The sequence below is a fragment of the Peromyscus californicus genome, unplaced genomic scaffold, assembly GCF_007827085.1.
Source record: "Peromyscus californicus insignis strain IS unplaced genomic scaffold, ASM782708v3 Scaffold_5__1_contigs__length_169319896, whole genome shotgun sequence".
NCBI lineage: Eukaryota > Metazoa > Chordata > Mammalia > Rodentia > Cricetidae > Peromyscus > Peromyscus californicus.
In genome coordinates, this window is record NW_026294573.1 from 16,114,898 (window position 1) to 16,128,906 (window position 14,009).

Below are 14,009 nucleotides of genomic sequence, written 5' to 3' on the forward strand. Positions count from 1 at the left end.
AGATTTTGGGGCTGGAATGCTAGCTCAATATGCTCTTGGACAGGACCTGGACTTGGTTCCCAGCACCAACACAGTAGCTTACAACTGCCTGTAACTCCAATTCCAGGGTGTCCAATGCCTTCTTCAGGCCTCCAAGGGCTCCTGAACACATACAAAGACAATAAACTCCACAGGAATAAAAAAATGAAATAAATCTTCTTCTTTTAAATACAAGGTGTGTGTATAGGGGGGGATTTAGGCTTAACTTGCATAAGGCTTGATGTATGATCCCCAGCAGGAGGATATTGAGAAGAGTTACATAATAAAGGCAGTGCAAGGTTAGACTTTCATTTGGTGCTTGTCATGGCAGCAAAAACCTATAACCTTGTCAAAGAACCCCAAGTTCAAAGTCATCCTTGACTATACAATAGGGAGTTCAACGCCAATCAGCTTGTGCTCCATCAGGAAATCCACCCTGACCCCCTAACAATATCTAACAATATCTGAGAGTCACATATGCTAATGAAAGCCAATGAATACACTGAAGTCATAGGCTCTGTAAGAAGGCTCCTTTTTGCAACATTTTGAAAGGGTTAGTGGAGAAACAAAGCAGTAGGATTAGAAGTTTCTTATTTTAGGTATGAAAAGTGCTATATATGCTGGGCAGTGGTGGCGCACGCCTTTAGTCCCAGCACTCAGGAGGCAGAGGCAGGTGGATCTCTCTGAGTTTGAAGTCAGTCTGATCTACAGAGCAAGTTCCAGGATAGCCAGAGCTGATACACAGAGAAATCCTGTCTCGATAAACCGAAAAGAAAAGAACATTGCTATTGCTATATATCAGATGCTCAGCTGTATAAACAAAACTAGGAAATAATTTTTAATAAAAATTCTGCATGTTTTCTAATGATGCACATGTCTGTGAAGTGTGTATAGGTGCCCACAAAGGGCATCTGGACTCTGGGAACTGGAATTACAGGTAGTCATGAGCCAGTCAATGTGGGTGCTGGGAATAGAACCCAGGTCCTCTGTAAGAACAGCAAGTGCTCTTAACCACTGAATCTCTCCAGCCCCTTAACATGAGTTTTAAAAAACAAATGTGCTTTCAGAAAATGGTGGGACACGCCTTTAACAACCCCACCCCACTCCAAAATTGAGACAGGCAGATCTCTAAGTTTAAGACCAGCATGGTCTACTGGGCAAGTTCCAGAACAGGCAGGGCCACGCAGAGAAGCCCTGTCTTGAAAGAAAAAAAAAAGTGCTCATCAAATATAATTACAGTAGAAAAACATTTGCCTCCTATGATGAATATCCTTTAGGAAGCAAAGCAGGATTGCTGATGTCCACACAAAATAAGCTGTTTTCAAATAAGGAAAGATGAAAAGGGTAAATCTGAGGTGATTGCTGGAAATAACAACTTGCCTTAATGGCCTCAGTTAAGATTGCATCCATCTTGGGCCGTGGGGAGGAAGCCATCGGAGTTTGTCTCTGGGCCCTGGCTAGCTGGCTGGCGGAAAGAGTAGCCCAGGAAGGTATCGTTTTTTTCACTTTCTTCTCTTTTTCTTTAGACTGCTCTTTCTCACTTAAAAACAAAGAGTTTTCATTATGCAAGATGAACTCTTCAGAGACAGTCAACATTCTGTATTCACAGAGCTTACACAGTTGCATTCTGCACCCAAAGACAACAACATCTGTACTGAACACACAACTTTCTTTCCTACTCACTACTAGTCACTAAGTCACACAGCACAACAACTGTATACAAAGCACCCACAGTGTATTAGGTATTAGACTATACAGGAGGATATATCTAAGTTACATGTAACACTAGACCAATTTACAGGAAGGACTTGAGCATCTACAGATCTTGGTATTGTAGGGGTCCTAGAACTAATGGCCCTCTAACATCAAAGAACAATCAGAAAGAAAAAAAGAAAAGGCCACAGAGGGAGAGAGAGCCAGGGTCAAGGGCTGTAATCCCAGCACCCAGGAATCACAGTGACCCTAGGTTCAAGACTAAACTAGCCTAGGCTAGATAGCAAGTTCAAGGATAGCCGCAGCTACAAAATGACATCTTGTCTTGGGGGGAAAGTTTTAATTTATTTACATTGAGATGATATATAAAACAAGCAAAAATCTACAAACTATAACATTAAAAACTTCCTGGTACTATAAATGAACCAAGAGGTTCCTCTTAGGTATGAGCTAGAAAGGTGTTTCTCTTAGGAACAGGAAAGAGCAATCATATTAACTGTCACTAAAACGAAGTGAAAATTCTAGCTGGAGAGACAGTTGAGTGAGAAGAGCACTGGCTGCTCTTCCAGAGGACCTGGGTTTGATTCTAGTCCCCATAAAATGACTCACAGTCATCTGTAATTCCATTTCCAAGGGATCCAACACCGTCTTCTAGCTTCCATAACATCAGGCACGCACATGCACAAACAGGCAGGCAAAACACTCATACACATAAAAAAATATATAATGGTAAAAATAAAATAATAAAAGTTAGTAATCACTACAACAGATGCAATGGGATATAGAAAAAGATCTTAAGGTCCTAAGTATATAATTTTAGCATGTGATGTCTCAGTCCCCTAAACAGTAAAACAATATCAACTACCTTCAAGAATAAAAAGTAAAGTAATAAAAAAAAAAAAAAATTGAAACCCGGCAGTGGTGGCACACGCCTTTAATCCCAGCACTCGGGAGGCAGAGCCAGGCGGATCTCTGTGAGTTCGAGGCCAGCCTGGGCTACAGAGTGAGTTCCAGGAAAGGCGCAAAGCTACAGAGAAACCCTGTCTCGAAAAACCAAAAACCAAAAACAAACAAACAAAAGAATAGGGATAAAATCACTTCTTCTTAGCTAGGGGTGGCACATGCCTTTACTCCCAGTACTTGGGAGGCAGAGAAAGGCTGTCTCTGTGAGGTCGAGGCCAGTCTGTTTTACATAGTGAGTTCCAGCATAGCCAGGAGTGTTACACAAAGAAAGCCTGTCTCGAAAAACAAAAGAAAAACCAAAGGAAAAACAAAAACAAACAAACAAAAAAAGGGAATAAGAGATTTCCTAAGTAGCACATGGGAGAAGTGTAATTATTACTATTCTAGTTAAACAGGAACTCTTGTTTGTGCACATGTGATGTGGGTGCTCACAGAAGTAAAGGTCAGTGCTGGCTGTCTTCCTCAATTGCTCGCAAACCTTTTTCTTTTAGCAGGAAGCCAGGCATATGGTGGCAAATACCCGTAACTCAGCACTTGAGATGCAGAGGCATGAGGTTCATCATTGCAAGTCTGAAGCTAGCAGAGTTTACATAGCGAGTTCTAAGTTAGCCAGGGCTACAGAGTAAGACTTGCTCACAATGTGTCTGTCCCTCCTCACCCTAAATAAACAAAACAACTTAAACAACTGCCACCACTGTACACAGATATAAATCAACTGCAAATCTTACTTCCTGAGCTCAGTCACCAGATACAGGGCTTATGCTGCTCTTGATGTGATGTGACTGAGTACTCTAACAAGCACATACAAACAATCACTGCTGGCACAGAGGCAGGAACAAATGGTGAAGTGTCTTTCAAGTCAGGTTTTTGTAGTTACTTATCACTTCTTACTGAGAGTCTACCGAAGCTTAAAAAGTATCCAATGTTCCTTTAATGCACAAAGACATACTCCAAAGCAAACAGGAAATGCTTACTCAGGCTACCATGCTAACTAACCACTATAAACTCTAAAAGGCATAAAAGTGCACAGTAAAATCTGTTCAAACAGTAATTTTAAAAAGCAAATAGTACATGCCCAGCACCAACAGCCTGTTCTGTACACTCACAACCTGACTGCAGTCTCCACACAGCCTTCAAGTATAAAGAGCAAGAAAGCAGGGCCCTTACTCCTTTTTGGTTTCCTCAGGAGACTTGTTCTCTTCCTTCTCTTCAGTCTCAGGTTCCCCCTTGGGCTGCTCCGCCTCACTAGATGTAGCAGGTGGTGTTTCATTCTCTTGTTCTTCCACAGTAGAGATCGATTCCTCTGAACTTCCATCTGGTTCTAAAACACAAACCCCCACCCACCCGGTAGTCAATAAAAGTCAAAGACATGTTACTTAACAGACCTGCCAACTGTTCAAATTCACAGACACATTCCAAAGTCAATCACAGCTGTGGAGCAGGAGTGTCACTGTTACACGACCCTCGCCTGGCACCCTCTTCATCCTGTTAAGTCATCTGAGCTGCCTGTTCACCCAGACCATTATGTGAGAAATACCCACCACTGCATGAACTAGGCAGAGGTGAGGATAGGAGTTTCAAGGTCACACTCGTCTACACAGCAAGTTCCCGGGATTGCTGTGTCAAACCCAAACTCTATCTCAAGACAGAAAAAGTATTTTAAAAGAAGTAGAACCTGCCGGGCGGTGGTGGCGCACGCCTTTAATCCCAGCACTTGGGAGGCAGAGCCAGGCGGATCTCTGTGAGTTCGAGGCCAGCCTGGGCTACCAAGTGAGTTCCAGGAAAGGCGCAAAGCTACACAGGGAAACCCTGTCTCGAAAAACCAAAAAAAAAAAAGGCATGGATGCCCAAATGGGGTACAGCACTTAAAGATTTTGAGACAAAATCCAGGTTCCAAAAAAAAAAAAAAAACCAGACAGGGAAAGAATGGTATGCTCATTTTGGCAAACCCAAGATATAGAAGAAAAAAAGGAAAAGGGATAAAGAAAGCAAAAAGATCACATGACAAAGACTAACAGGGAGCCAGAAGAGGAGGCTAGAAACAGCATGAAGGAACACCACTTCTCCAGGCTGATGGTCCTAGTTTTCTGCCCTCCACTCTTTGTACTCCTACCTGACCGGCTCATCTCTTCTCCACTAACACAGATCACACCCACGTGTTTCCCTATGGCCTCCTGATGATTCCACTGCCCATCCTGAAGCCCAGGCCTTCCTGAATTCCAGAGTCATCTCTCCAAGGGCATTATTATGTCTAAAATGTCACACCATTTGCTCCTCATTTTTGTTTTTAACTCCAAGAACATTATATTTTACTTTCTAAAGGCCTTCAAATAGAAAATGCACTCTTTACCCACTCGGTCCAGCAGGACATACCAACATCTACTATTCTCTCTTCAAATACTCTTTAATAACTGCATTATGAACAGGAGAATAATTGAGTCCAAAAAGATTTATGGAATACTTCAAATTGGAGTGTTCTGTCTTTTTAAATTTTCTTTACTTTACCTGGCTTTTCTTCCTCCCCTTCAGCAAGCTTGCTTTTGGGTGGAGTTTCCCGGGTAGAATTCACAGCTCGTCGTATTGGCATGGTGCTATCCTCTGCCTTCTAAGAAAACAGATGCCCATAATCACACAGGATAGAGTTCTCTTCTGTCTCTCTCAAGGGACCTAACTGGGTGTCAAAGATGTAGGAGAATTCTTCAAGTCAACTCTAGGATCTGATGCAAATTACTATTAACGAGTTAATTTTTTTTTTAAGTGAAAGATGATTTTAAAAATATTCAGAATATTTTATTTTAGACAGAACTTCAAATGGAAAGTTATAGGTAATCTGGAATCAATTTAGAAGGTTGAAAGTTTTATAAAAAATTTGAGGGAAAGGGGAAGACGAACAGAATTTGTATCTATGAAGAACCCAGCAGAGCCTGAAGTCAGGGATTGATCCAAGAGTGAGCTTCAAGAATGCATCAGCCCCTACCTCACCTAACTTGTCCGCGTGGATCAGCTGAGCTCCTACTATAAGTGGGAGTGCCTTAGGATGGACGAGTTCACCTTGAGACATATCAGTCGCCATTTAAAATAATTTCTAGGCCTGAACACTGGTGACACTCTGAAGCCTCTGCTGTTAATCACAAGGGTTTTTCCTAATGGCTTCAGTGTGGAGAGTCAACCTAAAGCACAGAAAAGACTTGGTGTGAAGATCAGCAGAAACAAACTAAACTAAAACGTCTCAATTCAATATTCCAAAGGGAATAAATACAACTAAAACTTTACGTTAGATGACTTAGTTATTACTAAAAAAGACAACATTATTAACATATTAACAATGTAAAGCAATGACTAAGATGAATGCGTAAGCCACAGCAGCTTTGCAATTTCCACAGGAACAAAGGCAGCAAGGACAAGGGTGGGCTAAGGAACCTGACTCCAACCCCTCTTGCCATCCATCTGGAACTCAGGAAGGAGACTAAGTGCAGGTCTAGCCAAGGAGCAGTTCAGTAAAGATGATTTTTGTTGTTATCATTCTCATGGGGTCAAGAAAATTAACTGTAACCTTTACCTCTATTTCCATTAAAGAGTAAAAATTTTCCCCTCATTAAAGGAAAAAACTGAAGGATAAAATTACCACTGAGAACCTAACACTGAAGAACCTCCAGAGCCAGGGAGGTGAGTTTAGATCACCACCTAGAAAACAGAGTATACATCCAGATCTTGTAACATAGGCAAATGCACACATAAGAAAAAAGAGCATAATCAAATAGCCACAGAGAAAGTCAGGCATGGTGGCACATGCCTGTAATCCTGGAACTCAGGAGGTTGAGGCAGGAGGGGATATATACTGAATTCTGAATTCTAGGCCATTGTGAGCTAAAGGATGAAATCTTTTCGTAACCATGTTTGAACAAACAAGCAAACAAACAAAATCACACACAAAAAAAAACACAACTCATGCGCTCACCCAAATTTACCTGATCGTAACACTCCTGTGCCCTTAAAAAGGAAACAAACAAAAACAAAAAACCACTAATGGGGGGGGATGGTTCAGTGGGTAAAGTGTTACGAAAGCATGAGGATCTGAATCCCATTTCCATCACCCATGTAAAAGCTGCATGTTTGGTACCCATCTGTAACCCCAGCACTGGGAGTACAGACAGGCAGATCCCCAAAGCTCAACAGCCAACCAGTGAAACTGAAATGGTGAGGTCCTGGTTCAGTGTAAGAGACCCTTTCTCAAATTATAAGATGGAAAGCAACTGAGGAAGACTCCTGTCTGTGACCTCTGACCTCCACACATACACACATATGTGCACACCATGCACACAACTCTAATCTAGGACCCTGATATCTTTTTTTTTTTTTTTTTTGGTTTTTCGAGACAGGGTTTCTCTGTGTAGCTTTGTGCCTTTCCTGGATCTCGCTCTGTAAACCAGGCTGGCCTCGAACTCACAGAGATCCGCCTGGCTCTGCCTCCCGAGTGCTGGGATTAAAGGTGTGCGGCGCCACCACCCGGCTGGACCCTGATATTCTACAATAAAAATTCCTTAGTAGAGGAAAATGGTTATTTGAGTGTTTAAGAATCCGTGCTGGGGGGTGGGAGGGGGGAGGACAAGGGAATCCGTGGCTGATATGCAAAATTAAATTATAAAATAAATAAAATAAAAAATTTTTTAAAAAAAGAATCCATGCTCATGAGCAACTAACAATGATGGGGAATAATTAATTTCTTCTTTAACCTCTAACTTTTTAGAAATCTAAGACCTTTTATCCTGTTATGTAATAGTCCCAGGCCACAACAAACTAGGGTAAAATTTTAAAAATTAAACAGAGTGCTTTCAGTTAGAGAAAAATCTTCTACAAACACAGGTGGCAATTCCATATTTCTCTATCAGTTGCAAAGAGAGCTGAAAGAATGCAAGCTCGGACAATATATTCAACTATAACCCCCAGCACTATGGGAGGCTGAGATAGGATGATCAGGACCACCCTGGGTCCTACCTCAATCTGCCCACTCCCCAAACATACAAATATCTTATTGACAACAGTAAATTAGAAATATTTACAAATATTTAAAATCCCTAACAGCCCAAAGCATGCTGGATATGGTGGTGCATTCATTTAATCTCAGCATTAGAGGGTAAAGGAGCAGAAGCAGAGAGATCTTTGAGTTTGAGACCAGCATGGCCTACACAGTGAGTTCCAGGACAGCTAAGACAGCCAGGGCTACACGGAGAAAACCTGCCTCAAACCCCATCTTAAAAAGCCCCAACCCTTGCCGGGCGGTGGTGGTGCACGCCTTTAATCCCAGCACTCGGGAGGCAGAGCCAGGCGGATCTCTGTGAGTTCGAGGCCAGCCTGGTCTACAGAGTGAGTTCCAGGAGAGGTGCAAAGCTACACAGAGAAACCCTGTCTCGAAAAACCAAAAAAAAAAAAAAGCCCCAACCCCCCTTAAAAAATAAATAAAAAAGGCCAAGATGGCTCAGGACATTAATTAGGTTGTTTGCATGGGGATTTCAATGCAAACAAGAAGTATTTATGTAAAAATGTGTTTTCCCTGAAAATTTTAATTAAAACTAAGGCAGTATTTTCCCAAAGAAACATGATACAGAAGTAAAACACTATGATCACATGATCCTTTGTAAAGTGACAGTGCTGATGAATTCTTCCTAATGTACAACATCACTAGGTGGGTGAACATGCTATACAGGAAAACATACAGACACACGCAAAGCTCCCAAGTACGGTATCCACCCACATGGTTGAGTTAAGAGAACCTACTATTGAAGGCTGTCTCTGACCTCAGCACAGGCATGGTGTTGAGCACATTTCCCCCCTCCACTCAACACCCCAAATAAATGCATGTAATAAAAAAAAAAGTCATGAAACACCTATAGTTAGGGGCTGGAGAGATGGCTCAGCGGTTAAGAACACCGACTGTTCTTCTAGAGGACCCAAGTTCAATTCCCAGTACCCACATGGCAGCTCACAACTGTCTGTAACTCCAGTTCCAGGGGATCTGACACCTTCACATCAATGCACATAAAATAAAGTTAAATAGCTGGGCGGTGGTGGTGCATGCCTTTAGTCCAGCCTGATCTACACAGGGAGTTCCAGGATAGGCTCCAAAGCTACACAGAGAAACCCTGTCTTGAAAAAACCAAAAACACCTATAGTTATTTAGGGAAAATATTTAAAAACATCTGCCTCAGCTCTTAATTTCTTTACTAAGGGCCACAGAATGCTAACCCATAGTATTTTTTGTTCTTCTGTAATAGGTTAGTAAGTTGTTAAATTCACTTTTTGTTTGTTTTTGAGACAAGGTTTCTCTGTGTAGCCCTAGCTGTTCTGGAACTCACTCTGTAGACCAGGCTGGCCTCAAGCTCACAAATATCCACCTTCCTCTGCCTCCTAAGTACTGGGATTAAAGGTATGTGCCACTATGCCCTGCTTAAATTCACTTTTCATTAACAGCTAACAGAGCCACATGGATGGTTAGCCAGGAATGCTTTAATTAACATTATCAGTGTACCTTGTAATTGAACTTTTTTTTTACAGTACTCTGATGAGACCTTTCAGATGGCTTAATTAGCTTCCTGATAAGGATTTTTGTGGGGGTGGGGGGTCCTGTAGCCCAGGTTGGCTTCAAGCTTGCTATGTAGCAGAGGATGCCTCTGAGTTCCTAATCCACCTTCCCAATGCTGGTAGTACAGCTGCATGCTACTCCGGAAATGAGGCAGGTATTTTTTTTTTACTGAGTCATGGATACAGAGTGCATAAAACACAGCAGGGTCAGAACAGGAGTTTAAAAAGTCTTTGCCAAAGAATGAAAATTATGTTTTTTAACGTGGGTCCATATGGTGTGGAAACCAAAATGTATTTTCACCTGTGGCTTATAAAGTTCTCCTGTGGCCACGAGTTTTTGGGTTCTTTTTAGTTGAATGTTAGAATAGTAACAGAGATTTACTTTTGACAAGGTAAATGCCTAAGTTGTTTTATTATAGGCAATAAAGGACTTGCAGAAACAGAAAGCCCAATTCCATGGTTGTAGTTTATTCCATTAGAAAGAGCAATATGTCTGGGGCTGCAGCATGTGTCTCAAACTACTGCTATCCTTTAGAATTTGTGTTTTTAGAAAAGGGACCAGCATTTCATAAGTCACTATACACTCCATGTAATACACACACTTTCTAATGTCACTAATAGAGAGCACTAAATACCTCCAACAGCTCAGTCTGAGTTTTCTCACTACACTCAGATAAACCATCGTAATGGCTGGCAACTTTCCCATCTCATAAATCAGCATGTAGTGATGTCTATCTTGACTGGGCACAGACACTGATAATACAGGACTCCACACGTTGGAGTCCAGGCTCACATCGACATAGGCTTCAGTAACTTCCCAGTCAACTTCCAGTCGTCCATCTTCCAAGTTAATTTGAAAACTAGGGCCAAAACCCCAATCTTCAAGCTGTGACACATGAACTCTGAGGTAACAACAGTTCACACCAATCCCCCCAAGGACTCGAAAAGAGGAGGCTGAAACAGGAGGATCACAAGGCAGCAGGGGCTACATATAGGGAGACCACCTCTAAAACAAAACTTGAAATAAACTTTGAACAAATTACGGTGAAACTGAAAGAGGTACGAGCGTTTTTAAAAGCTTGTAACCGTTTTATGCCTATGCTAAGAAAAAAAATCGTAACGCATTTTTAATCACTTCTAGGCCTTTAGGCTAAGATCAAGTGAAAATGACTATGTCACTCTAAGATGCTTGCGCATAAGGTCGCAGGTATAATAAAAGACTTGCTCTCCAAAGCAATGGACAGTCGGAGAAGTGCAGTAAGAAACCGCACGAGAAATGACAAGCGATTCAGGCTGTGCGGGAGGGTGTAGCTTCAGGGGCGTTAAGACTGGCTGAGTCTGGATCAACTCGGGCCCAGGCAAAAAACGGCTGACAGTGACAATCCTAGCTGCGTCGGCCTAGGGAGCGCCGCTGGGGCTGAAGGAATTGAAGGCACGCGGAAACACGGAAGCGCAAGGCTGTCATGGCAGCGGCGGCGGCGGCGGCGGCAGCAAAGCGACAGCGCCCACAGGGGATGAGCATCGCCGGGAGGAGCAGCGAAGACAAAGGCGCGAGCGGTCGCGTGACACAGCTGCGGCGGCGGCGGTGGCAGAAGCGCAGAGCGGGGGAGCGGGGGCCGAGACCTGCGCGGGGCTGCCGAGGGCGGCAGCGGTGGCTCGGAGCAGTGACCGCTCCGCGCTCCGATCTGCGGGGCCTCGGCAGCAGCCCGCGGGGCCTCAGCTCCGCACACTCACCACTGGCAGCTCCGTAATGGCGGCCGCGGCCGCGGCGGGGGCGGAGAACCCGGAGGGGCGGGCCCGCCGCAGCCAGTCACTACCGCCGGCATCTTTCGAACCGGCTTGAAGACCGTTGAGAGTAGACGGAGGGGAGGGCGCGCCGGAAGTCGGGCCACGGGCCTCAGAGCATGCGCGAGTTCGCAGCCAATAAGGCGCCGCGGGGCACGCCGGCGCACGCGCGCTGGGACGCGGTGGGGGGGGGCACGACCGGGGAAGAGCTGCCCCTCCTCCCCAAATCCAAACAAAACAAGGGCGGGAGCGCGCGCCGCAGGGCCCCGAAGGCCTGCGCGGCAGGGGCAGGGGCCAGGTGGCAGGCGCGACGCGAGAGGGCGCAGCGGCCGCGGCGGGCGGACAAAAGGCGCCGGCTCCCCGGCCCCGCGCCCCGCCCCCTGCGCCGGGGCAGCAGCGGCGTCAGCGCCCAGGCCGGAGGCCTCCGCCACCCGTGCCGGGGGCCCGCGTCCAGTTCTCGCGCGCCAGGTCCGTCCCGCGTTACCTCTGAGCTCCGGCGACCCGGCGCCCGCGTCCCACACGGCCTCTCAGCGTTGCCGCCGCCGTCCGCCGACTCCGACACCGCTGTCCTCCAGGCCGGGCACCGAGCTCTGCCGCCCCGCCCCCCTGCCCGCGGCCTCGCGCGCGCGCCCCCGCGCCGGCCCCGCCCCCCGCGCGCTCCCTCGACGTGGGTCCCGGGCGGGCGCGCGGGGGCGCGAGAGGGCGCTCGGGGACGGCGGGCGGCGCGGGGCGGAGCGCGGCGCGGCCCGGAGCTTCCTGCCTGTGTCCTGCGCATTCGGTGCGTCCTCTTGTCGCCGACCCAGGGCCCTTCGTGTTTGGGACTCCAGCCTCCCTAAAACCCTGGAAGACGGCGCTAGACTAAATACCATCCACGATCCTGAGGACTGACTGGAAGATGGTTTTCTCCCTCGTGAGCCGGTCTGCCCGAGCTTCTTGATCGGCATTTCCCTCCGAAAAGAAACCACGGAACTCGGAGGAGGGAGATGCCTTTGAATTGGCACTTTACGTTGGGATCCGCTCATTCGGGCAATTTACACACCACCGCTGTTGAAAACTAACTTTGGGGGCTGGAGAAGTAGTTCAGTGGTTAGGAGTGCTTGTCTAGTATGAAGAAAGCCTTGGGGTTCCATTCTCCAGCACCTCACAAAGACTAGTGTGATGGCACAGGCTTGTAATGCTAGCATTCAGTAGGTAGAGGCAAGAAGATCAAAATGTCAAGGTCATTTTAGGTACGCAACCAATTTTGAGGCTCGCTTGGAATGCATGAGAGCTCGTTGAAATACGGAAAGGGAAGTAAAGGAAAGATGGTAGGTGTAATTCTTCAAAGCCAATTTGGAAAGATCCAATGTGTGTAAAGTAGCGCGAGTCTTGTGAATATGGAGCTAGTAGCTGATGCTTGCATTGCAGCGAAGCTCACCCCGGCGGAACACTCAACCGCCGGTCAGTCTTTCTAAGGACTTATTTAGGAAACCAAACACTTCCAGTCCTCTGACCCTGCCATAGCGGCCAACACTCCAAAAGTTCTAAGTCGATTAAATCTCCACCATTAAAAATTCCTCCCTGGTGAGTGTCAGCACTGGTGACATTACCAATTCCCTGCAACACTGGTGTCAACTCCTTCAAAAGGGATTTATGGGGAGATCGGAGTTGGATTTATGAGGAGTTGGAGCAGGGTGGAAAACATGATCAAATATACTGTATGAAAAAAAATTTAAATAAAAATGTTAAAGGGGGAATTTTGGTCATTTTGAGGGATTGTTTTCTTTTTTCTTTTTTTTTTTTTTTAAGATTTATTTATTTATTATGTATACAGTTTTTCCATCTGCACATATCCCTGCAGGCCAGAAGAGGGCACCAGATCTCATTACAGATGGTTGTGAGCCACCATGTGGTTGCTGGGAATTGAACTCAGGACCTTTGGAAGAGCAAGCAGTGCTTTTAACCTCTGAGCCATCTCTCCAGCCCCCGAGGGATTGTTTTCTTAATTCTATTCCTTTAAAAACCTTCTTTAAAATGTTTTTACTCATGTATATGTGTGTATGCCTGTTTGTATGTGTACCAGTTGTGTGCAGGTGTCTGAGGATTGTCTGCACCCCTGGGAATTGAGTTACAGTCAGTTGTAACTGCTGAGAACCAAACTAAAGTTCTCTACAAGAACAAGGGACCTAAGCCATTGAGACACCTTCTGTCCCCTATCTTACTTGTGGTGGTTGGAAAGAAAATGGCCCCCCAAAAGAGTGGCACTATTAGGAGGTGTGGCCTGGTTGGAAGAAGTGTGTCACTGTGGGGGCAGGCTTTTAGGTCTCTTTTGCTCAAGCTTCCCTCAGTGTGTTAGTTGACTTCCTGTTGCCTGTAAGATAATGACTCTCAGCTTCTGAAGCATCATGTCTGTCTGCATGCCACCGTGTTCCCCACCATGTTGATAATGGACTGAACCTCTGAAACTGAAAGTGAGCCCCCAACTAAATGTTTTCCTTGTAAGAGTTGCCGTGGTCATGGTATCTCTTCACACCAATAGGAAACCTAACTAAGACACTACTTTTATGTATTGATATACTTGAAAACTTCCTGCATTGGTATGTGTGTATATGTGTGTGTGTTTGAGACAGGATCTCTCTATGTAGTCTTATCTGGCCTGGAACTTACTATAAAGACGGGCTGGACTCAATGTCATCTGCTGCTTCCTTCATTTTTTTTTTTTTGGTTTTTTCGAGACAGGGTTTCTCTGTGTAGCTTTGCGCCTTTCCTGGAACTCACTTGGTAGTCCAGGCTGGCCTTGAACTCACAGAGATCCGCCTGGCTCTGCCTCCCGAGTGCTGGGATTAAAGGCGTGCGCCACCACCGCCCGGCGCTTCCTTCATTTTTAAGTCCTTCCTCATGCAAGATGATTCCAATAAGAATTGGGCAGCATCTCCACAGATTTATATTTAAAATTTAAAATACATAATTCC

The 14,009-nt window shown here is 45.3% G+C and overlaps 1 protein-coding gene across 6 annotated transcripts in view; it reads right to left on the reverse strand.

Moving 5' to 3' along the window:
• The window catches only part of Hp1bp3 (heterochromatin protein 1 binding protein 3), a 28,795-nt gene extending 17,121 nt beyond the window's left edge, over positions 1 to 11,674 (reverse strand). The window contains exons 1-5 of one of the 6 annotated variants that reach the window (XM_052718642.1): positions 11,543 to 11,655; positions 5,672 to 5,864; positions 5,200 to 5,299; positions 3,862 to 4,015; positions 1,399 to 1,558 (exon numbers count right to left, since the gene is read on the reverse strand). In XM_052718642.1, the coding sequence (XP_052574602.1) occupies positions 1,399 to 1,558; positions 3,862 to 4,015; positions 5,200 to 5,299; positions 5,672 to 5,767 (510 nt within the window). In that variant the 5' untranslated portion in view covers positions 5,768 to 5,864; positions 11,543 to 11,655. Of the gene's footprint in view, positions 1 to 1,398; positions 1,559 to 3,861; positions 4,016 to 5,199; positions 5,300 to 5,671; positions 5,865 to 11,007; positions 11,125 to 11,542 lie in introns of those variants that run through there. The other 5 variants (XM_052718643.1, XM_052718641.1, XM_052718638.1 and 2 more) reach the window with 5 other exon arrangements.
• Positions 11,675 to 14,009: the final 2,335 nt, after the last annotated feature.